The sequence below is a fragment of the Mixophyes fleayi genome, chromosome 3 (assembly GCF_038048845.1).
Source record: "Mixophyes fleayi isolate aMixFle1 chromosome 3, aMixFle1.hap1, whole genome shotgun sequence".
NCBI classification, from domain to species: domain Eukaryota; kingdom Metazoa; phylum Chordata; class Amphibia; order Anura; family Limnodynastidae; genus Mixophyes; species Mixophyes fleayi.
In genome coordinates this window covers 314596981-314622336 of record NC_134404.1, presented here as the reverse complement: position 1 = coordinate 314622336, position 25356 = coordinate 314596981, and the positions used below count along the sequence as shown (strand labels likewise).

At 41.7% G+C, this 25356-nt stretch overlaps 1 protein-coding gene across 2 annotated transcripts in view; it reads left to right on the top strand.

The window, feature by feature from the left end:
- Nucleotides 1–25356, top strand: part of SPTBN1 (spectrin beta, non-erythrocytic 1) — a 128272-nt gene that overhangs the window by 36428 nt on the left and 66488 nt on the right. Inside the window, exon 1 of one of the 2 annotated variants that reach the window (XM_075204049.1) lies at nt 20151–20584. The exons of the other annotated variant lie outside the window; for it this stretch is intronic. Coding sequence (XP_075060150.1) covers nt 20476–20584 — 109 coding nt within the window. The 5' untranslated portion in view covers nt 20151–20475. Of the gene's footprint in view, nt 1–20150; nt 20585–25356 lie in introns of those variants that run through there. 2 annotated transcript variants of the gene reach the window in all.

The window sequence follows — 25356 nt, the reverse complement described above, 5'->3', positions numbered from 1 at the left end:
GGTAATAGTCACTGAAGGAAGGGAGGTATGAGTTTCTCACTAAAAGCAATGTCACCATTTATTTGCTCAAGTAATTACAAAAACAAATTATTTGTCTCCACTTTGTAACACAGTATTTCAGTGGATACAATCCCTGTGTCATATTTAATAGATGCAGCAGGCTGGCTTTTAATACTACATAAAAAAAGAATTTTATAGATTTAAGAGGAAATCATCTTGGCTGAGCCTACAAGGCCGCAGGGATGCTGCTGAATAATGAAGGAGCCTGCAGTACTGCTGAGTGCCTGGTAGCACAAGGTCAGACTAGAAGGACATCCGATGGATTCACTTGATATAGGAGAGGAACATTAAACCACAATACTACATTAGCAGCTGTCTGTCTCACTGTACATTTAATCAGTTTACAATCCCCTGGGCTATTGCATCTGGAGCTTAAACATGGAGTCTGAATTACACATGCTGTGTGTGATCCACTAGTCAGCCGGTGCATGTAACATGCATTGACTGCTCCTCGTAGCACCCCTGCTATTATCATCTGCTTGTTTCTAGACCTTGGGGGGAAGCTCTCATGTTTTGGTATATATCCCAAACAATACTGAGAGGTTTATGCTCCATTATAAACTTTCTCTTATGAATAATATCACTGTTCTAGTTGGGAGACAACACCCCAGCTGCTGCTATTACCTTACATTGGTAGCCATGACTACTGATCACATGATCCACTCTACGGCTGCCTGCACGTCACCGTCCCTCCAATCGGGGTATTTCTCAGATGGCATTGGGGACCATTAGGGGTAAATAGCGGGAATCAATGTCATTTTTTAACTTTAGTTTTGGGGGAAACGAGAGAGAGAGGGGGGTGGGCACAAATTCTTCACTTGGATAAAAGTGGAAATTGGTAAACTGGGATCATTTGGGATGTGCTAAGCAGTAATGAGGGCTTACTCTCCACTGCTTCATGTTGTCTGTTCGGGCCACCCACGTAATATTTGTCTGTCCCTTTGCCAAAAGTTACCTCACTGGGTACTTTTGGAATGTTGTTGCATCCATGGAATTAAGAGGTAGGGCATGGGTCCACAGTGACCCCCTGCTGGGGGTCACGGTGGTCCAGGCATGTATTTATCAGGATTTCCCTCGGTGCAATGGAAGAGGTCCCATGGAGCAAACACCACTATTCAGCTATGGTGATAGGACCTCTGTTACAGTTTTTGACATAAGATTGGGGGAGAGATTGAAACTCCTTGATATCTCGATTGGACAAACACTGATGCAGTGTGAGCTACCGTTACAGCTATGTCTGATCAAGGACTAGGGAAAGGTGAAAATGCTGTACTTTATACATCCCTGTCCATCATCCACCTTGCTGGGATGGTTCTGCATTTTCCTAGATGTCATTGTGACGATCAGTGACTGACTTGTCTTGTAGAGCTGAGGTTTTATAGCCATAGTAAAATAATATTTAATAGGTGTACAAGGTAAAAGCTCTTTCCTTGTTGACTTTGAATCAGGAAACAAATGAAAGGAAGCTCTTTCATTCTGTACTAGACAGTCAAAATATTATCCTTTTTGTTGCATCTCATTTTGTGATCTAGATTCCAGATTATAATGTGTATGTAATGTTCCTGACCTTTTGTAAAGACATTTTACTCCTTTGCCCACCCATGTTTATGTCCCTTAGTGTCTTGTTTCTTAGTTATCCTTGTGTAATTTGTTTAATCCTTAGCGATGGTCAAAATGTAGAATTCAATAGCCAGTCATAACTAGTAGCCAGGTAGATCTTTTAAATGATATGGACACTTTCAAACAGGTGCCTTTCATTATATATATACTAGGTCCAAGCTTACATATTTTGCCAGGCAACATGGCACTGTGGAGTAATATGTAGGTTGATGGTTTATACCATACAATTCTATGCAGCGTTGGAACTGTACAAGATTAAAGATTGATGCAGCCATGTTACAGGCAACTTGGATGCATGTATGTATTGCGTGCTGGGCTGGGCCGGTGCATGGCTTATAGGTGTTTTATAGACCTCCCCTTCGCTCAGCACCTCCCCAGCTTCTTATGTAGCATGGTGTCTGGGTGGGCGACCTCATCTGTTCCTGGGGACGTGGTGCTGGGCTGTGACATCATAGCCAGGCACCACACCCCCAGCCCATTACAAACATGGAGAAGCAGCATCCGGCAGCTTAACAGGTAAGAAGCTGCCAACTGCTGTCCTTCCATGTCCGTGTGGGGGCGACCCACGGGGTGTAGCGCCAACGCTGGTCATGTGGCCACAATCACTGCACACAGTGCTGTAATGACGCTACTCCTTCCCTGTTAGGACTGGATTCTAATTACTGCTGGGGATAAAGGAAGTTATTTCTGGTGTCACAATAATAAAACAGACATTTGTTGGGCAAATATTAGCTTTGTTACAGATATCATTTAAAGATGGAATTATCCTTTAAGGAGCCAGGGAACATGTACAACTGTTGGTACCAATAGAAATGCCCAAAATGAAGGCACCAGCATTAATTTCTTGCATTGGATATGGGGTTTAACCTGTCTTACTTTAATCACATACACAGGAGCTCGAGAGAAAAGCTGTTTAATTCTTGGTAAGTAATTCTTATTTCCTAGCACAGTGGTTCATTGAGAGCTTACATTATGTTTCTACGAAGTATAAATACAAACACACACAATACATTAGACTGAACAGTTTGAAAAAATGTAATAAATATTTTTTTGTTTCCATAGATTATGGGATTATTATTGGATATTATGATGCCATTATCACTCTAAATGAACAGTATTATCGTTCCCCTATAGCTAGATACCACTCGGAATGTGTTGGATGCATTCTGGGGATTACACACACAACCCTTTCACAGGCAGCCTATAATGTTACTTCATTCTGGAGTTGTACGCTCCCGATGGTTGAAATGCTATACAGCTCTCTCAGGTGATGTTACCTGATGGAAACACAACTCCAGTGTGTCTTAGATTGGAAGGGTCAAATCTGCTCTCGAACCCACACAGCAGAAAACAAATACTTTGTACAAACACAAATTTATACCCAAGACTTTTATTTCTCAATATCTAAGGAAGGCTCAATTTTCCTATACAATGGCTGAAACTTTCCACCATCTCCTCCACCAATCAGTGGCTGTTACTCAGCCTGTACAAGACAGCAGTGTACATCTATATGTAGGAGATAGATATAAATAGATATATAGATATATGTAATTATGTTTTCAGGATAAAAAATATGATCTTTAGAAATAGAATTTCATTTTTTTTTTCAAGTACAACACAATTGGTTACTTATGTAAATAACTTTATATATTACGGTAAGTATTTTTGTAACGGGTGTCATTTTCCTTAATCTAATATAATATGAATTGTCCATCCATGGAAAATCATTTTGACAATGGCAAATCCTTTACTAGTATTTAGCGGGCAGTAACACTTTATCGCGCTAAATAAATCCTATAAATACCTGTCTCCATAAACACTATCTCTGTAGCGAATGAGCTACTGTAATTCGGATTTCTTCCATAAAAAGTAAATATTTTATTGGTAGTACTTTGTACATTGACTTTCCTAGGGCAGAGGTGCACAAATTGTGGACCCCAGGTTGAATTTGTTTTTGGGGTCCTCAGATATGTAATATATTCCATTGGGAACCACCTCTATTCAGGTCCTTAAACCATGGCATACGAACAGTTTGGGCCCCGGCTAAAAAGTAGTTGTCCACCACTGCGTTGGGGTGACCTAACATTTATTAATGTTCTCTGTTAATATTAGAAGAGTTGTTTGAGAAATCTGAGGCTCCCCTTAACCTATTGTACAGGCCAGGCAAAATCTAAAAACTTTAGTGTTTTTTTTATAGATTTTATACTGGTTTAAAATTTCCAAAATCTCCTTTGTTATCCATAAATAAGCGCTGAATATTATGATTTTTGAAATAGAGCAAACAGCTGAAATGCAGCTCTGTAACCCTACCCTGTGTTTCTACTATTGAACATGCACTACATGACCAAGACTATGGGGATATCCTTTCTAATTAGTGGGTTTGGTCATTTCAAACAAACACATTGCTTAACAGGTGCATAAAAACAAACCTCTGACCATGCAATCTCCATGGTCTAACATAAGTAGAAAAATGAATCCATCTGAAGTGCTCAGTGACTTTCAATGTGGCGCACTCATAGGATACCACCTTTCCAACAAATCGGTTCATCAAATTTCTGCCCTGGTAAGTGCTGTAAGTGCTGTTATGAAATGGTAACGTCTAGGAGCTTCATGCAGCTGTAATCACACACACTCGCGGAACGAGTGCAGAATGTTGTAGCACGTAAAATTAGTTTGTCCTTGGTCGCACACTCACTACAGAGTTCCAAACTGCCTCTGGAAGCAACGTCTGTACAACAACGGTTAGCCAGCAGCTTCATGGATTGGGTTTCAATGATAATCTTATTGCTACAACATACAGTGATACTCTAGTGTGCTTCCAACTTTGTGGCAACAGTTTGAGGAAGGCCCTTTCCTGTTTCAGTATAACACTGCCCCCGTGCACAAAGAGGTAAATCAAACCTATCGAACACCTTTTGGGCTGAATTATAATTTGAAATTCTAACTGAGCCGGGCCTTATCGCACAACAGTGCCCTCAGACTCGCTAACGCTCTTGTGGCTGAATGAATGCAAATTCCTGCAGCCACTTTCCAAAATCGAGTGGAAAACCTTCCCAGAAGAGTCGGCAAAGCCGGGACCAACTCCATATTACTGCCCATTGTTTTGGAATGAGATGTTCAAGCAAACATGTATGTGATGTTCAGGAGTCCACATTTGGCCATGTAGTGTAGTAGTTTTGATGCAACCAAAATATTCTTTAATATAATTTTCAAACTTAAATCATTAATGTGTATCTGACTCTCCTCTCTCCACAATGCTCTACTGCTGGTCATCTTACATTTTTACAGTTATGAAATGTTATTTATATTTTTATTTTTATTTTTCTCATGGTGGAACAGTGTGTGACAATGAGCCTTTGGAATTTTGATGGGAGGTTTTGCATTCCTCAAATCATCCTCCATTCCAAATTAGTTGAGGCCACTCGGTTTAACAAACAACTTATTCAGCAATTGATAAAGTAATAGACATGTAGCTCTAGGGTGATGTGCACATGAAACCCTTGTGATTCACATTAGAAAATAGCATTTATAATAAGTGAAGGACAACTGGAATCCAGTAACAATCATGTTGAAACTATTAGTGCCCATCCAAGCATGCAAATAAACAGGAGACCTCTTAAGATCAATAAAGCAGCTTAGAAGTTTGCCAAAGGTCAGTAGTGTACCACAGTTGCCTGATCTCTCTGCTTGTATGTACTTGACAAGCAAACTCTGTCCACAGCATCATTAGTTCATGTAACACTTATTGCCTTAAAAGCAGTTCAGTCCTCCAATAAATTTACCTGTCCAGTAGCAAATAAATGAAAATGAATCTTTCATTTTAAAGATGGAATTTTCTTTTTTTAATTAGTATTTTAAAATGTAAACGTCCATTCCCTTTTACGTGAATTGTAGGGTTGCTCTCCTTGGACTTCCTCAGTGCTGATAAAGTATAGTTGGGTCACTGATGAAATGAGGCTGAAGGCCTGACCTGTATGTAGCGCAACAATGTGTTGGCGTTGTCTCTTGTTAGTTCACGCTGCCAACGCAGCATTGTTTCCAAGTACCAGTGTGATAACTGTTGGTACTGCCCTTTGGCCATCAGCAACTTGAAGCAGTGTGATGATTCGAAAAGCGGTAGGTCCGACGGGCGTCTACTACGGTCTTATTGCAAATGGGGCCTCCGTTCTATTTAATCCGGGGCCCCATCCGTGTAGAGGAGTGGTATGTCCGGGGGATGGACCCCTCCACAATTCAGGTGAAGGGAATGGGGATTTTCTTTTTTAAAAAAAGATTGTTAAAATCGTGTAATTGGCTTTTTAAGGCACATCCAGTGGTCTTAGAAGTCCAAACCCAGCAAACTATATTTTTGGTAATTTGGTTAAAACGAAAGATGTTTTGGCAGATTCCACTGTTTAGTTGCAATAGGAAATGCGTCTCCGGTTTCCCCGGCCTCTTTCACTTGTGCGTACTTGTCATGCAGTTTGGAAAATCTAACAGTAATGGTGCGTCCTGAGTAATACCCTAATGTAAAGTAGAAATGAACACGCATTCTTGAGAAATTCATCAAAACTGCCTCTCCGCCTCAATTGTACATCTGCTATTATCTCTTACTCATTATTTCAGTTAGTTGTTGGTGTGAGCTCTGGGGCTCTAAACATAAACAGGACAAAGACTGCAAATTAGGATGACTGAATCCAGGAGCGGAAAATGAGCAGTAGTTTGCAACCGCTGTAAAGTGTTGGTCATCTGTAACCACACACACTGGCCACATGTGCTGCAGTATTACCAATAATATCTCTGTTGGCTCTAAAACAACCCCTGTTATAGTAGCGAGACCTAAGTCCTAAGCATATAGTAATGGACCAATATAACGACGTCTAACACACAGTTTAGTGAGCAGCGCAGCTTCTGCATGTTGGTCTTAAGGAGGGGGAACAGTTGTGAACTCTTTGCTCTTTGTTTAATGCAGTAATAAAGCTGCTATTTGAGAAATGAAAATTATTTATGTCAAAGTTTAACACTGGAAACTTCACCAAGCTTTGCCCGTCCTATTTTAGGCTGCTTTTTGTGAAAATTGGGCAGCTGTCTGTAGCAACAGTGTTTGATCTACAGCCACCCATTGCAGGAACTTTAAGCCCCCAGTGCACAGACCTATTTACCCGAACTGCACCCCCCCCCCCCCCCCCCCCAAAGGCGCCAACTTTGTTACCCATATTTTCTGAGGAAGAGGTCCTGGTGTTTGGAGGAGGGGGGCAGGGCAGTAATACTGTGCTGGTTGTGACTACTTCCTTTCACCTGGATCCTCTACATGACAAGTAGAGCTTGTAATGTGGATTTCCAGGTCCTTTATCTGCTTGTGTCTCTCAGCCTTGTACAATAAAGCAGAGAGCCTGAAACGTCTATGTAATCAGCGGGACTGTCACATGTAGGATCCAGTAAAATGTCGCAGGGACTGCTGGGTCCCTCTTACCTTCCACAACAGCAGCATCATTAAACTCAGGAGGAGGAAGACTGGCTGCTGTAAGCACAATAACTGTGGAGGTAATACCACCAGTACTTACGTTGGCCCAATGGTAATCCAGCCCATGCTCTCGTTACTTTGCTGCATAAAGTGATATGTAGGGAATCTGTGTCTAGCAGATGTTACTTGGGTGATTATTTAGAATATATATATATCTATCTATCTATCTATCATGACCCACTATCATCTGTAGTGTGCACTCAGCCAGATGTCATTAGGTAAGATGTGCGCTGCCATTTTTACTTGACGTTATATTGCCACTATGAGAATAGACTGCCTTGTCTGCTTGATCTTCCTCCTCTCATTGCTATTTTAGGTGTGTCCACCTTCATCAGTATTCTATCCGTTATCTGTATTTTCCAATGTTATTTCTGAAGAAATGCTATGCATGATCTTTTTGTTACCAGATGAGCTTACTGTGCCACCTGGTCTGTTGGGGGAAGGAGGAGGACGGGATGTTCTTCCTGCACAGTTTATCTGGGTTTCTTTCTTACCGCCGACTGCTACTGACCACTCCTTCTGGTATCACCTTGCCACCAGATACTCGATGACTGCAAATGCCATCTGGGCAATAATTGTAGGAGATTCTCGTTGCCACCACTAGGCTTCTTTGCGGTGTCTGGAACTGCTTACTTCTGGGATAGCTGGTATAGCTGCTACAGTGCCTCTTTGTTGAGGTTGGCTGGTACCTCCTGACCTCTTACTATGGGTCAGGAATGCTGGGTAGCGGACAGAGTGTTGACAGGCGCTGGGTTCAACATAGGACCACTGGTGAAAGGATTAGAGTATAAACTCTTACGTGTTGGTCACAGGATACAACAGGCAATAGGCATCAGGCAGAATCTTCAAGCAGTGATGTTTGTGCTCAAGGGGTCCTTACAAGGACCAATACACACATAGTTGGAGGTGCTAGTGATCATCCAGAAGTACAGATGATATAATAAAGTTAAAATACAAATTATAGCTCTTATACTGTTTTTGACATACATGTTAGCAAGGGGTAACCCAGCTCCCATCCTAGGTGGCAACACAGTCTGAGATAGAACATCAGATATTTAGCATCAGGATGTAATATAATCACTAGTCTTGGATTTAACAAAATTCACATCAGCCTGTGATTTCCTAAATTACTTGCTGATTGCATTATTAATGTAGTTTGTCGATCTAAATTAAAAAGATAGGATAAAAGGTAACAACCCGCTGCTGTGTATTCAGGCTAAAAAGTATTAGTCACTCACAGATGAAAAAAGACTTAATTAGCATGGGATTTCCTTTCTTAAGTCAGTTGGAAAAATAAATTTCCGCTTAAATGGTATCCGTACTTTTCCAATACAAAACTCAGTAAATTTGCAATGATAAACATTGGCGCACTGCGTGAAATAAATGTATATAATTTTATTTCTAAATGCTACAGCCACACTTGTCCTCTTGTAACCGGAACATATTTTCTGTTTTGTTATGAAACGGCCAACTTTCCCTGACACAATCTTAACTGCTTCAGATGAGTCACTGACCACAAGATGGTTTGACACTCGCAATAATAAGACAGAATAACAGTGGTGGACAGTGCTGTTTCATTTCTGTCGTGACATGTTTAGAAACTATTGGGGGAGGTAGCAGGTGATTTATCATGCCCCTGTAGTATGACTGGTTTGTGGTGAATTGATGGTCGGTATTTTCATGGATATTGGTACATCGTCATGTATAGATGTTGGGTGCACTTCTATAGTTAAGATGTCTTCAAAGGATTCATATAAATAGATGATGATGATTATACAGGGTGGCCCATAAGTGTGGAAACACACTTTTAAAACAGATTGTGTGAGGAAATATTAATCTAGTGTCTACACATATGATCTGGGTGTGGTGGAAAACTTCTTAGGTTATGTGGCCGGTATGGCGGCCATCTTTTTAAAAGGGTGTTTCCAAACTTATGAACCATCCTGTATATAGATCTGATTGTAAAATTACCAAGGCTGTAGTCATTGGCTGAGACTAATAAATAATTTACAAGGCTTGTGTGCTCTTCAGTCTGGAATATTTGTGTGGTTTTTGTTTTTTATTTTTGTTTGTTTTGTTTAAATTGTTAAATGATGTCCAGCCTCTCCTTTGTATTCATCCTCCGGTTACTGTACGATTCCTTTCTGCTGAGATGTGTGTAACTTTTACAGCTGCTCTCTCTCATGGGAAGAAATCCGTATGCTTCATACAGTATTGTGTAATATTTTATTTTCCTAAGGTGTAATGAGATGATGGAACGTAAGCGCTGGGAATGTTTAACTCTTTTATGTTTTCTATGGTTTTTATAATTAAACTGTGAAGTAAAAATAAAATTGTAATAAGACTACATTTTTTTTCTATAGTCAAATTGTTACTGTAACAAGTTTGATTGAATCAGTGTCTTATTCACATAGTGTTAGAGGTTCTTTAATAACTGGTAATTAGTAATAGTGACAAATTAACACCCAGTAGTACACATACAGATTCCGATACTGTTTGCAGCAGGGGCGGATCTAGGAAATTGCTATACCCGGGGCGATGTGGGGGGGGGGGATTTAGGCCCCGCCCCCTTTCCGACTTCTAAGGCTGCTGGCGGCTGCACACTGTGCAGGTCCGCTCGGCAGTGACAGTGTGCTGCCCCGCTGCTCTGATTGTGTTTAAAACACAATCGGAGCAGCCGGGCAGCACACTGTCACTGCCGAGCGGACCTGCACAGTGTGCAGCCGCCGGCAGCCTTAGAAGTCGGAAAGGGGGCGGGGTCTAAATCCCCCCCCCCCCCCCCCCCCCCCCCCCCCCCCCGGATCCGCCACTGGTTTGCAGCAGTCACACAATGTCTCCACTCATGCGCAGGGAAATCACAAAACAGGTGTCATGTGATTCCCCTCCAATCATGCTCTGTTGGAGAGGGAGCCCTGTGATTGGACACTGCCAGCTGTTGCAGTGTAAAGTGGGGAACACTGTGGGAGCACAAAACAAACAAAGTAGATCAATCTAAGTGATGTAACCAGAGCCGGTTTTACAGGAGAAGGGGCTCAGGGCAAATTTCAAGCATGGAGCCACCCAGTGGCCAGTAGTGCTACCACTAAAAAATATACATACAAACACACCGAGAGAGACTAGTGTCAATTTGATGGCAGCCAATTAACCTACCAATATGTTTTTGGAGTGTGGGAGGAAACCGAAGCACCTGGAGGAAACCCACGCAAACACGGGGAGAACATACAAACTCCACACAGATAAGGCCATGGTCGGGAATAGAACTCATGACCCCAGTGCTATGAGGCAGAAGTGCTAACCACCAAGCCACAAATCACACATAACTAAAGCACTAGATTCCAAACATAAGTAAAAGCCAAACAGAGGCAAAAAGTAAGATCAGTGACCATTTTGTTGAGGCCAATGTTTTTATGAACTCATGGAAATGATTCCTTTTTACCTGGGAGGTTCCTAGATGCCAACAGATTACATTATTGGAGTAAGGGGGCGGCGGGGGGGATTCCTGAACGACTGGTAAAACCCCCTCTCCTAAGTGCACACCTGATAACTGCAGTAATACCACACTTTTGTGGTATTACAGATGATTCATTACTACTTCACATTATTGTACCACAATTCTTTAAAAATAAATATCGAAGTGGTAAAATGTGTGCGTCTCAGAAGATGTGACTAATGAATTTCCTAGGTGAATTCTTACACAGTTAAGTGACGTTCACTTTTTAATTTTAATTTTTTAAAGTAATAAACCTCTTAAACATCAACTAGTCCCTTTAAATTAAGTTGAATCAAGCAGATAATGTTACATACTTGCTGCCTTTTCATAACTTCCTTTCGGGAGAAGATATTAAAAGTGGCAATGGATGGGGTGAAGTGTTTGATGCCATAAATTGCATCATCACACCTCTGATCACTCAGGAGGCTGGGCTTGATGACACGACAGTGGTGGATCTGGGGAGGGGGCGATCACAATCAGAGCAGCCGGGCAGCGCACTCCCCCCTGCCTGCGTCTGCCGAACTGACCTGCACATAGTGTGCAGCCTCAATTGTCAAAAAGGGGGCGGGCACTAAATCGTCCCCTCTACAATTACTTTCTAGATCCACCCTTGTGACACAAGGCCCGGTTAGTGGCCTGTAATGTGAATCGCCTAGTCCCCTGGGAGTCCAGGAGATCCGTCAGTAATCTGGCAGTCTGCAAGACATTTGGAGTTGACAGTTATGCATTGTTGTTTTTTTCATAAGTAAAATGTAAGTGTTTGTACTCCATCACAAACAAGTATAGCCACCTTCACAACTCGGGCAGTATACACATATAACAATAGGCTCAAATAATAAAGCAAAGCATGTCAGTGTGCTTGCTGTCAAATGATCAATTTGTTTTGGGAGTGGAGGGATCCAATCATTGATCACCTGTGTCTGTAATAAATTTATTCTGTGTATTATGCAAATCTAGTGCCAAATTTTCATTTGTCAGTAAATCCAGCTAGATCGTGCAATTTCTCACCTTCGTAAAACCATATTGTCCTACAAGGGGGATCTTAAGCTGGGTACACACTACACTGTTTTCGCCCAATAATCGGCTCAAACAGCCGACATATGACCACTCGTTCTAAAGTCGGGTCAGTGTGTACAGTGACACGATGGTCGAAAGTCTGCCCAAATGGACGATTGTCGCCTCATTTGGTTGGTCGTACCATTTAATATTTTCGTTCCAATCTCGTTTCCGCTCTGTTGTGTAGTGTGTATAAACTTCCGACCAATTCACGACAATCATCTGATACTTCCTCGACCTGGCGTGTATATGTAAATTTTTTGAGGTCCCAGTCCCACGTGGTGCGGAATCCGCACATCACTGTGTTTTGTATCAATGTATATTGCACCTGTCTGGCTGCAGACCATTACACTTGTGTAAAGCACGTGTGTTATTACCCTTTGCATCTATGTCGGCAATGTATTCATATTTACTCTTTATACACTTATACCTTTATAACCTATTAAAGTTATATTAACCTTTATTAACTTATAATTGTAAAGTACCCAGAATAAACCACACAGTGTTCAAGCAACATTTTTATTGCATGAAAAAGGTACAAAAATTGTAACACACACAGCTGTCAGAAAGATTCGCATGAGAAGTGAGTGCACCCATACCAATCAGAGCGCAGAGTACTGGAGAGTATTATTTTTAGTATTTCGTATTTTTAAAGGTGCTACTGGTTCGTGGCAGAACAGGTCTTGATGTCGCCTGGGTTTCTATTCCCTTTGATTTCTTTATCTACGAAACAAGGAAATAAAAATGTTTACCATTTAACTTCTATATCTGTAATTTATATCCTACGACATAAATACTCTCATTTTCTCACCTTGCACACTGCTCGAGATCAGTTTATATTTTGGTCCCTGTGGCGAAATCGCAACAATAGCGGGCTTAACCTCCTTGCATTCTGGAAAACAGGCGCCATTTTGGTTACTATAACGGTTTTTCCTTTTCAATTAGAATGAAATAAAGTCCTTCTAACAGGTATAATACATGTGCTACTGACCTTTTTTAATGTCGTTGTCGTCCTGGTCCAGTACTTTGACCATCATCTCCACCTCTCTTGGGCTCATTGGATTTGCTCTTTGCTCTTCTTGAGTATCTCCAACCCGCACCTTAACTTTTCCAACATTTTTTGGCCCTTCCAGCACCATCTCTGACTCTATCTCCGTCTCCATAGCTGCAACCCCCACTGACACCTTCTCCTCACCCGCAAACCTCACTGACATCTTCTCCTCAACTGCAATCCCCACTGACATCTTCTCACTCGCCCTCTTCTGATGCTCCTCGGCGGCAAACCGGTTCCGCTGTCATTTTATACACTCAGACATGGGCGTTTGTTTCTGCTGTGGACCAATCAGCGATGATGCACGCCGAGAATGGAGCATTCCATTACATACAAAGGGATTTTATTAGGGAATATTCATTGCATTCCACTTTAGCAGTTACCGTATATACTCGTGTATAAGCCGAGTTTTTCAGCATACTTTTGTATGCTGAAAAAGGGCACTCGGCTTATACACGGGTGAACTTACCTGGTGTCCGGTCCCTCGGCTGTCAACTTCTGCATATGCGTTCCAACAACAGGAAGTTCGGCATTTGGAACGCAAACTTGCGTTCCAAATGCCGAACTTCCTGTTGTTGGAACGCATATGCGTTCCACTGCCGGGTAAGTGAAAATTCTCTCCCCCACTTGTTCTGACTGAGTTAGCCGGCCGGTGACTCTGACCTTGGCCATGTTTATCATTTTCTAACCTGTGCTATCTGCCCTTGACCTTTGCAAAGCTCTGTCCTTGGACTGCTGTCTGACCACCGTGGTGTTAATCTACAGCTGCCTTGCAAGTCACAATCTGTGTGTTCTCTGTGGAAATCCATCATTCACTTTCAGAGGTCCCTGGTGAAAACTGGAGTTCTCATCAAACTCTGTGCCCCAAGTTAGCCAGGGCAAATCTCTAGCATCATAGAAGTGGACCAAAAGTTACATTTCACAAATAGATCTTTCTCTCTCTCTCTATTCTCTATTTTATTTTATTTTTATTTTTTTTTATTTTTTTTTCTCTCTCTCTTTTTCTCTCTCTCTCTCCTTTTTTTTTAATTTTTTTTATTTACAGTGCAATTACATAATCAACAAACAATACAGCCACCATGTTCATACATTTATATCCCTACCCCTTATATACCCCTTTATTTAGGTTAGGTTGTACCCAATGATTTTATAATCATTTATGAATGTTCCTTGTCATCTAGCTAAAAATGATTTTATAGATTTTTATTTAGGTTTTTAAATTAGCGCTCTTTTCCACCCTAGGCTTATACTCGAGTCAATAAGTTTTCCCAGTTTTATGTAGTAAAATTAGGTGCCTCGGCTTATATTCGGGTCGACTTATACTCGAGTATATACGGTAAATGTTTATCTAAATGTAATGTATATTACTAAACTTCTATTTTATAGAAATGAATGAAGAGACAGTGTAGCCTTCTCTTTTTAGGCAGCTTTGGGAATTAACAATAGCGAAAGCTCTGCCCCTTTATGCTAATGTCTTTGGTATCTCGTACATTTCCCGCAAATGTCGCTGCAATGTGTACGAAATTTAAATCATTGCTCACGACAACATGGCTGTAAAAAGTCGCAAAAGGGACATCCGCTCTTCCCTTTATCATCCTAAACAAGGCTAGTGTGTATGCAGTCCATGGACCGAGCGATCGGACCATCTATCGCATGTAAAATCGCTCGGCATAAAAAGTTGGTCGAAATTTCTGTAGTGTGTACCCAGCTTTAAATTGTGCTGACCGATTTAGAATTGGGAGGGTGCCAGGTGTTAAGATAAGGCAGGCCAGGATTTCAACCATATTCTGATCTTTTTTTTTTATTAAAATATATATATATATATATATATATATATATATATATATATATATATATATATATATATATATATATATATATATATAGAGAGAGCTTGGATCCAAATCCAAGCCCTATAATGTCATACCTCTCGTTCTACATGTAGTCTTGTTTTTCACCACCCCTCCTTGCATGCGTTAATCCACCATCCTCCTACATACTTCCCATCTCTCCAACATTTCAGCTCTGATCTTCCCTTCATTACTTTCCCTCCACTCTCAGGTTGTCAACTACCTGCACATTCCAAATGCTCTGCTCCCTCCTCATTGCCCAACCTACACAAGCTGGAAATACCTTCAAACCACCATATGGCCCTTTCTTTCTAACCCACCATATCCTCCTGTATGCAGGCTCTACTCCATCCAATTATTCTCTTCTTTCCATGCAAAAATTTCCTACTCTCCATGTACATCCAACTTCACTCTCATTTTTCCACTTCCCTCCGTCCCCTCTTCCAATCCACTCTAGGGGGCCAATTCAATTCTGCCGAGAATAACGCTGCATTAGCAGTTTTACCGTTAATACAGTAAAATTGCGCATACTTACCTTAATACGGTAATTTCAACGGTGGATTTTTACTCGCGGCTCCCTGAGCTGCGAGATGAAATCCAGGCTAAAATTACTGTATTAACGGTAATACTGTAAACGCTGTGCTATTCGCTGCAGAATTGAATCAGCCCCAATGTCTGTTGGCAACCAGCTCTCATCCATCTATGACCTATTCTGTTTTCATTCCCTTGGCTTCCTTGTCATGACTATAATTTGTCTCTCCCTCTCTAACCCTGCTTCCGTGGCAGCTCCCTAATGTAATACTCTTCTTTATCCATACTTCTCAATCCCCAGGCCTAGTGCACCAAAGCCACAAGTGACATAGGCTTCTTATACCTGCCCTCCAGCAAAATGTCTCTGGAAAATATTATACAATACTATATTATTGGTAAATACTCAAGGGCCCAGTGAATTGATAGGCACCTGTATGATGAATATTGGTTCAGTCCACAGTTTCCGCTATGTGTCAGTGATGGGTACACTTTCAGGGGCACCTTTAACACTCGGAGTGGATGCAGACCATTTGATAGGCTAAATCTGTTTTAAAGATATTGCAGCCTATTCACTAAGTGCCTCAGTGATGTCACATACACCCAATCTCGCTCCAATTCTTATGTTAAGAAGAAGAAGCTAGACGGGAAGAGAACAGTACAAGACGACAATGTTGAGTAACAACTTCTATCTATTACTAGCACATCTACTAAGTAAACTCCCATTTTATTATTACCTATAATGTTATGAACTCCTATATTGTTTACTCTTTAAGCCATTGAAAATGGAATTCCTCAAGCCTAAGTATGTATTATAAGTTTATCCTCCTTATCTAGATCTGGTCTTGCGTAGTGTAATGGTGCCATAGAAACTGGTGTTTGCAGAGGGTGTCGCTAGTCTAACTTTACTCTAAGTGCTTACTATAAGTTTGCTTATAGACTGGAAAAACATTTAAGGTGTGTGGCAGTTTGTATTTTTTGTTTTCTTTTCTAGGATATTTTTGCCATTGTAAGTACATTAAAGAGAATTTGTAAATCTGTGACAAACGTATGACCTGCAGTTATATTTACCAAAGCAAAGTGGTCCCATAACAGTTATTGAGCTTATATCAACAAACGGTTAGTTTGGCTAAAATACTTACGTTGGCATAGACTTGTGGGTATGCAATAAATATATTCTATATACCCAGACCCAGCACTCAACTGCTCAGGAAGACTGTGATTCCAGACTGTAGAGAAGATGAGGAGCCCCTCTCTGGTGGCAGACCAATGCTTCCTCCGGCGCTGAAAAATACACATCCAAGCCTACCCAAGGTGCAGAGACAGGAAGTGACATCAGTCAGAGGGGAAGGAGACATGGTCATTGCCCAGACTCCTGCCGGACATAGAGAAGCCGTTAGGGTAGCGAAACATCCAGAATAAATCTAGTAAGCGATAAGCCTACCATTGAGCGCAGTAGCTGCTGGCTGAGTAATGCAGAGAGAGAGAGGCCCAGCCTGAGTCCAATGTCCGTATATAGTGGGTGGCAGGGGCTCTTTTGAGGGCGCTTACCTTGGATGTCTGCGCTTGGAGGGAGTGTTTTTGTGGTTGGTGCTACCGTTACGGAATTTTCTGGTGTTCCAGTTCCCGGGCTCGTTGCTTGTTTTGTTTCCTTTGCCGTGGCGCAGCCTGGGGTGGGAAAAAGAGGGGTGGGGAGGGTAGATAGGAGAACACAGAAACAGTGGTACCTGCAATATACGTGAATGCTTATTGGTGTAAGCAGTAGATTATAGCTCTTTTTGCTGTTGTTGGTCTATAGCTCTTTTGCCCTGTTCACAGCTCTAATGCAGTGTATATTGGTGTGGTGGTACCGTCTGTCTGTCTGTGTGTGTGTGTGTGTGTGTGTGTGTGTGTGTAATGTTTATAGCCCTGGTTTATAGCAATGCTATAATATGTGGGCAGGGGTGTCTATAGCTCTTTGTTACCTCTGTTTTATAGCTCTAGATAGAGTGGGGATGAGGACTGCCTATAAACAGTCTTGTGTGTTTATGTGGTAGGTGATTGACCTGTATTAATGGTCTCTTTGTGGTGGTTTATAGCTCTCTGTCTGTTGGCTATGCGTATTTAGCAGATGTGTGTGTGTGTCTTGTGTTTAGTACTGGTGTAGTTGCGTGTAGATGTACAGGTGCGTGCAAATTTCTTTTGCTCAAAATGCTCTTATAAGAGCAGTTGTCTGGACGGTGCCCTTCCTTGTATTTAGCCGCAGAGGCTAATAGTTGGGTAGCGGTGGTTGGTGGGATTGCTTGTAGCTTTTGCCGAGCGGTCCTCTACCTCTGGCTGGCCGGGTACTCTTGACGTCACCTTCTGCGCCTGCGTGTGTCGGTTCCGAACTTCCGGGGTTGGTGGAGCGCACAGCGTGTGTGCGTTCAACTGCAGAGTGGCTGAATCTGTTCCCTTTCCGCTGCCTTTTTTTTGTGGCAGTGTTTGGGTGGTGTTTTCTGAGGCATTAAGTAACTTGGGAGTTCGGCTGAGTTTTCCAAGAGTGTCTCTGTGGGGTGTTATCGGGTCCAACGTGTTTCGTCCTTAGACTTCGTCAGGGATGTGGCTGTACTGTGAGTGTTCCTTCCTTCTTATCCTGTCTCCTGTGGTTGATAGAGGCTGAATGCAATGAGGGCTGCCAGACTCACAGAGGGAGGTGACGTTTCCAGACTACAGAACCTTGCAGATAATTGAATCAAGCACATTGTCTTTGCATTGCAGACTCCGTGGTGGTATTCAGCACTACATGCTGCCGACTCAGAACTTCCTCCTATCTTTGATCCCGGTGCTTTTTCCAATTCGTATCTTCCTTACATGCAGTTAGAGACTGGTAGCCAGTTTAGTGTGTGCCTGTAGGTCTAAATGTGAATACTGCCCACATTCAGCCCACCCCCAAGTTTGGGTGGTTACATGCTACGAATGAGGTCTTTAACATGGCATTGCTACCAGTCTTCGATCTGTACTCAACGCTGCTACAGAATCCTTTTCAAGCTCCTCACTCTGACTTACAAGCCCTCGCCAACTCCACTGCTCCCTACATCTAGAACCTCATCTCTATTTACACTCCATCCTGCCCACTGCGATCGTCCAATGATCGTCGCCTCTCTTCCCCTCTGATTAACTCTTCCCACACATGTATCCAAGAATTCTCCCGCGCCACCCCCCTTCATTGGAACAAACTCCCTCGCTTCATCAGAACATCCCCTAATATGTCCTGTTTGAAACTTGTGTGTGTCTGTCTTCCCCTCCCTCTAGATTGTACGCTGCTTTGAGCAGTGCCTCCCTGCCTCCTGGTTCCACCAGTTTTAACTTCGCTCTCCAGCTACTCAGCCCACCTCCTCTCGGTTCTTGCACCTGGAGAGGCGAGGCGCGGAAGGACGGGGTGTTCTATCGTAGGCTGAGCACAGTAAGGGTGTTTGTGTAGTTTTGAATAGTTGCAGCCCGGGACACAGACCCATTTAAGCCAGTCTAAGATGTATTTTGGCGGGTCGTCAAGGGCAAGTGCAAATGGTAGATGACGTCTGCCAGAAATGGCTACTGTTAGTGATTGGCAGTTTGCGAATGCTCTGCTAACACTGAGCAGCGCTGTCTTTGTTGCATTTCCATATATTATGCTTTTGTGTGCATCTTTAAGTTATATTTTTTTCGTTCACGTACGCGAGACGGAATTGTTTCTCATGTATTAGATGGGAGTAAGTGTGTATGACTGGTATAAACTGAGCAAATACACTACTGGTGCAGACCTGCACATACCGTGCAGCTTGGCATATGCCCACAATTGCGTCATTTTTAGTGAACACTATTTGTGTCTGTTTTGGGGCTAATGCTGTATCAGCCCCAATAACACTGCTATGAATTAATCATCTACATTAGTATGGAGGATAGTGTGCATTGTTATCTGCACGGTTTTATTTTTTTAGTTTTATCCGTTTTCTTTTATCCAATTAAGTTCCAATTTTTTTATACTGTAGTGTGAAATAAACAACCACCAACACTTAAATTACAAATAAACACATTACAGGTTAAATAATTGATTACAGGCATATATTCACAATTAAAGTATTTCAGAAGGTTAGTACATTTCAAAGTAAGAGCTTCATCGTGAAGATCAAAACATGCAAACCAAATTAGTGAAGGTTACTCAAAGGAATCAATCATGGAAGGATATTAGTGCTTCTACTTGGTCCATTAAAAAAAAGACCTACAGAAGAATCCGAAGGGGGTTGTGGGCAATTAAAGCAAAAATATTATTGAATTCATTTTTGTTTACAGTAAAGGTTACTTTTCTTTTAAGAGATTCTTTTAGATACAATGTAATTTAGTAGTAGTATAAGTAGATTGTGATAACATTGATGTTAGAAGTTATTTCAGAACTGTGTCCATATAAACACAAGTTAATGGTTACATTTGAACATGATTAGGGGCACTGCACACACAGAAGTTACTAATCTCAGATGATTCCATGGCTCTGTACTACAATAGCTGCTGTCATACAGTCCTCTAAAGCATTGTCAGACATCTAATAAATTGCTGTGCACAAATATGTGACGGCTATTGATTGGAGTGAAGGGGAGAGGAGAGAACTGTGCGCTCCTTTCCATTTGATGGTAATCTGAGACTTTTCCGTTACATGAGGCTCTTAAACAAAAGATTGTAATTCCAGCAGCTTTGTTTAGGAGCGTACCATTGTTTTCTGCTTTGTGCAGCCACGCTAGAAGAGCCCTCCAAAGCCCTTCTGTGTTACTAGATGTGTGTGTGGTGAGTTTAGCATCTGATCCTCATTCCACAAATGCATCCTCATTCTTGGCATTTTGTATTTTGCTGCTCTTAGGGCAGCCCCCCTACCCTCTCCTGAGCAACTTTGGTACAGCCTCCGGTTTCCTTTTGCAGTGTCTTATGCTAATGAAGTGACATCACCACTAAATACACAGAGTGGCTAGTGATTAAATGACATACCAGAAAGGTTTGAGGAGGTGTGCTGCTGCTGGAGGACTGTAAGGATTGTAGACTGGTGCTGCTGCAGATGTATCCAGCATGCTGAGGATACATTAGGTCTGCTGTGAAAACCCATTTGGAGATGATCTTGCACAGATAACCTGGCTGTGTTACATGGCTGAGTGCAGTGCATGTAGTCTGGCATAAAGGTGGCTGTGGATTTTACACCGTGGCTGCATTGACTGGGCACTGTACTATCACTCACCACTCCAGCCCCTCTGGTCAAGGAAATTGAATCGATCTGGATATATGTTTGGGACTCTCTGTGGTTTATGAATCTCTTATCTCTGGGTTTTCTTTTTAAATGGAATTGCAAAGGACCTCTAGCATACCAGGGCCATTGTCCCCAGGATACACAGCCCAGGTACCCTTCAATTACAACCAGCTAGAAGGAAGATTTAAGCAGTTACAAGGTAAGCTTGGGGTTGCCTTGGCTTGTTGTTAGCAGGGTTGCTATGATAGCCTGGGAAGCTGATGCTGCCTGCAGTGTAAATAATGCAATTGAGATGTAATTTAAGCACATGTACACAAATGCCTTCGCTCTTGAAATCAGGGTTAATTAGCATTACCAAGCATAGCTTGTGCACACTAGACTGCCTCTGTAGCAAGCATTAGAGTGCAATGTGCCGTACACCGTGCAGTGTGATTGTAGTCCAATAAATCTGGTATGGGTTGATGTCGTGTTTATCACGGCCTGTGTTGTGGAATGGATGGACAGGACATAGGGGAACAATGGATGGGGAAGGAGTGGTCTTTTGTGTGGAAACCAGCAGCTGAAGGCTTGTAGACAGCACGGGGCAGCCCTGGGCAGTGGGATGGCAGCCACACTTCCCTACCTGCTTTTCTTACATGCACTCTGACAGTTGTCATGTCAGTGCTCTATTATTCGGCAACTAGAATTATTTTTATCGCTTATGCCAAGTATCATGAAAATAAATGTCTATTCACTGGTTGCACAACAAGAGTAAACTTCAATATGCTTTGCCTTCAGAAGTGACGGATGCATGACTGCATTTATATCTATATAAAGTTAACGTGCAGAGTGTATGTATATGTATGTATGTATGTGTGCATATACACACATTGATAGAGGGTGTACAGTGATCAGCCAACATTATCTAGTATCTATAGCAGAGTATCTAGGCACACACCTTCAAATGTGTTGTTTCTCTTAGGTGTGGAAGAAAACTTTACACACACGTTTGTGTCTAGTAGTGTCACGCACGCACACACCCACCTTACATATTACTTACTGCAGTTCAATGGTTTATTGCATTTTACAAATGATTATTTTCACACAGCTTTGCAGATGGCTTCATACATTTTCAGATCACAGACAGACGTGTGTTCTGCTCTTTAACCTCAAAACACTGCTGATACTCTGCCCTTGAGTAGGTGTAATGCTTATATTGTGAACAGATAGCATGGTTTGTAGTTGGCCATTATAGTTTTCAAAGTTATCTGCACAGTTGTTTTTGTTTATCCAGTTACAGCACATGTTCCCGTGTGCACAACTTCATACAAACTATTTGCCACTTTCGAATTTTTAATTAATGATTCCTCTTCATCTTTAAAAAAAATTATATATATATATATATATATATATATATATATATATATATATATAATATATAATTTTTTTTTCTTTTGCTATATCTAATAAATACTGTCTATCGGGGATTTTGCGATGCTTAAATCCGTCTCTTCGTTACCGCTTGCTCTACATTACAGCACATTCTCAGTCTCTGCAAGGTTTCCGGTACAGTGTTTTAGACCCTACTTGTGGCTAGCAGAGAGTAAGTGGGTTGAACAGAGATGCCAGAGATTTCCAGGTCATGGTTTTGCCCGCCTTGCTGTAGATTGAAACCTAAGCTAAGCAGGTGGGACAGAGCATGCAAGATTTTTGTCAGCATGCCTATTAAACGTGCTGTGAGAAACTAACCAATTTATGGCAAAATTGTTCAAAGCTGATCCATAGTCTGAGCACAGGCCCAGCAACATAAATCACCAATGTCTCTGCTCTCCTTCCAGCTACCGAGAAGAAAGAAATCCAAATGAAAAGCAGCGGAATTTATAAGAGGGTGAGGGACTGGGGAGTCTCCATAACAAAAGGCTGCTTATTCCCGGCACATTGGGGGGGGGGGGTTCACTGAGAAAGCGGTGGCTGTGATCTTGTCTAGAGTGAGGTTTTAAATACAGGAAACGCTTAAAATTTCAAGAGCAAGCCAAAGGGCTCTTGTTTTCTGACATCAGTACAGAGGATTTTAAGTCTTTCATATCTGTTTATTAATGCACCTAGGGTGTAGTGGAATTCCTCGTGCCTCATTTGTCTTGAATATATTCCCTTCCTATGGGTGGGATCCTATTACCACTTCACAATACAGATGTTTTAGGCATGCTATGCTGAATTGTGGCTGTTACTGCTCCATGTCAGTCCTAACATAGCTCAATACACCACAGTGCTGCATCCAGCAAGAGGGAGCTAATTACTAATCTTTGTGTTTGTTTTAATATTAAATATCCTGTTGTGTAATTCGTGTGGGAAGTCCAAACAGAAATTAAGTTTGCATAAGACCAAAGTCTTCATGATACAGTCATCAAAATGACCGCTTCATAAAAGGTTGCGTTTTGTTCTTTTTGTGGACCTGAGGAATATGTTGGTGGTATGTAAATAAAGATAATTATAACTGTAATTGGTAGAGTGTGAAGCACTGTCTGCTTGTAGGTAAGTCTTACATTTGGAATGTCTGGGAGAGTCGAGTTTTAGTTACACTGTAGTTAATAACGCCAAGTGCCATGTACAGATCAGACGAGTGTTGGGGTGGTAGTATAGTGTTGTGTCTGGTAAACAAACACTGTGTTACTGCAGAGACCCTCCTGACCATTTCTGTAACATTTTATGTTGCCTGTAATCTTTCTTTTCATCCTAAGCACGTAATTGTCCTGCTAAACTTACTCCAGGAAGTTTGACTATAGAAATACATCAATGCAAAATTAACCTCAGAAACAAGAATGCCCTTTTGGGTGTGACTAAAGAATCCCCAAATCCCCACTGTAGCGACGAACCTGCATGAATCAGCATGACCATTTGTGCTTTGTGCTATGTATGAAGCTTTGCTCACTTTTGTTATGAATTGGGCTGTAGTGGGATCCAACATTTAATTGCAAAATTGGTTCATTCCCTCTCTGAAGCTTCCCCCCCCCACATGCACATGTGGTCGGTCTGGTATGACGGGGAAGATTGAATGCATTGGATTAATTTCTACCGGACACCCTTGTTCTAAAATTTTATTTTTGAATAGCCATAAAGTGTTAAAGGCAAATTACACACATGCTCTTGCTTGCACACACTCATAGGTTTTGCACACTTGCGTGCACACCAACTTTCTAAAATAAAATAAAAAATTGTTCAGAAACCAAAATCATCATACATTAAACCAAGCTCTAGACACATCTAAGAATAGTATTCTCACCTCTGTTAATACAAGTAGTAACTACAGATATGTAGTCCTGAGCGCCTCTATCCTAGGGGAATATAGAAATCTAGAATCAGGTAACTCTGCGAGCTGCTCTGGCTTTAAATGTGAAACTATCCTTGATCTGTGTAAATATTTGTTAATCGTCTGATCAAGTGTCTCCACAGTGATGATGGCTCCTAAGTAAATGAACTCTGTGTGACTGTATCCCAGCCATATGGGAACTGTGTATCAAAGCGCCTGTCTGGAGCGCTGGTAATCTGGGTCAGTCTGCAGCATGGCATTCTAACAGGAAAACAGTGACTTTCTTGCATTGTATCTGCATAATTATTTATCTCTGTAATATGGTGCTACTGGACCTCTTTTGAAGCTTGCCAGTAGATAATTGTTTGTATCCATTAATTCAAAAGAAGATAAATGTAAATGAAGATAAATGAGCATTTTGTGATTCCTTATTGAATAATTAGTCTGGACAGCAGCATATTCACATAGTCTAGGTCACTTTCACAAAGCTGCTAGTATGCAACACTGCGGCTGTAAAAATAACAAACAAAAACAAAACAAATGATGTTAGGATTGGACAGCGGGGGTCCACAGCCTGGTGAGTCTTCACCTGTGCCCCCAGCTAGGACTTGTTCTCTACTGAACTGGAGCAGCTGGCTTACGCATCATGTGACCTCCTCTGCACAACAGGAGGTCATGCAGCACAACCAATCGGAGGATGAGGCTGCAGTGCGTTCTGCACCATAGACTCCCCCCTCCTGCCTATTTCATGGCATGTGGGGAGGTCTGAGTGGCATGTGGGGGGTATTTTGGGGTAAGTGGGGCCATATGGGGCTGTTGCGGAACAAATCTGAAGTCTGAGTGGCATTTAATGAAGTTTTTGAGCAAATGAGGTTCATGTGGGAGTACTTTGGGATGCAATTAGTTGAAACTCTTTTTTTTCCCTCCGTTATTTTCTTCTTCAATTTAAGGCTAATGTGCAGCGTTTTTGAATGCTGGGGGGCCGCACGTGTGGTCCTTGAATATATATACTTTGACGATCATGATGTTATTGATATTACATCACTGTAATGAAAATAAGGCTGAAATCAGTCTAAAAACTGCATTTTATTTTGTGTTAGTAATTTTATTGAATTGTAATGTTTAGCTTGTCTCATACTGCTGTATTGCGCATCCAGTAATATATAAATCATGGATAAGCATAATTAGTAATGTAGATTGTGAGCCAATGTCTGCTTCTAGGTGACAGCCCTACATTTGATCTGTTTGTCTAATTAAAGGAATTCTCTTAGTAACCTACTTCACTCCTTTTCTCCTCATGTTCTCCTTACTAACATCTGGGTAACGTTATGTAGCCCAGCATGCAATCTGCTGAACAGAAATCCAGGGCAGAATTTAAATGTATGGGCTCTGTCCTGCCGCGTACTGAACAGAACATTCATCCTTTCGTGCTGGGATCTAACTGAAGTCTAGGACAGCTGCAAAGAACTGGGATTCTTACAAGAACTGATTATTTTACGAGCTCTCCAGAGACCCTTGCAGATAAATTTAATATAGGGCATCAGTAAGTTAGATAACTAACTTGGAATATGCGCCAAAAATATTCAGAAGGCAAATTAACACGCCATATAGATGTGGGGTGTGTCTTGTTCGAAGTCAGGGTAATCATTCACGCAAGGATGCATTCAATTATTTAACACTGCTGT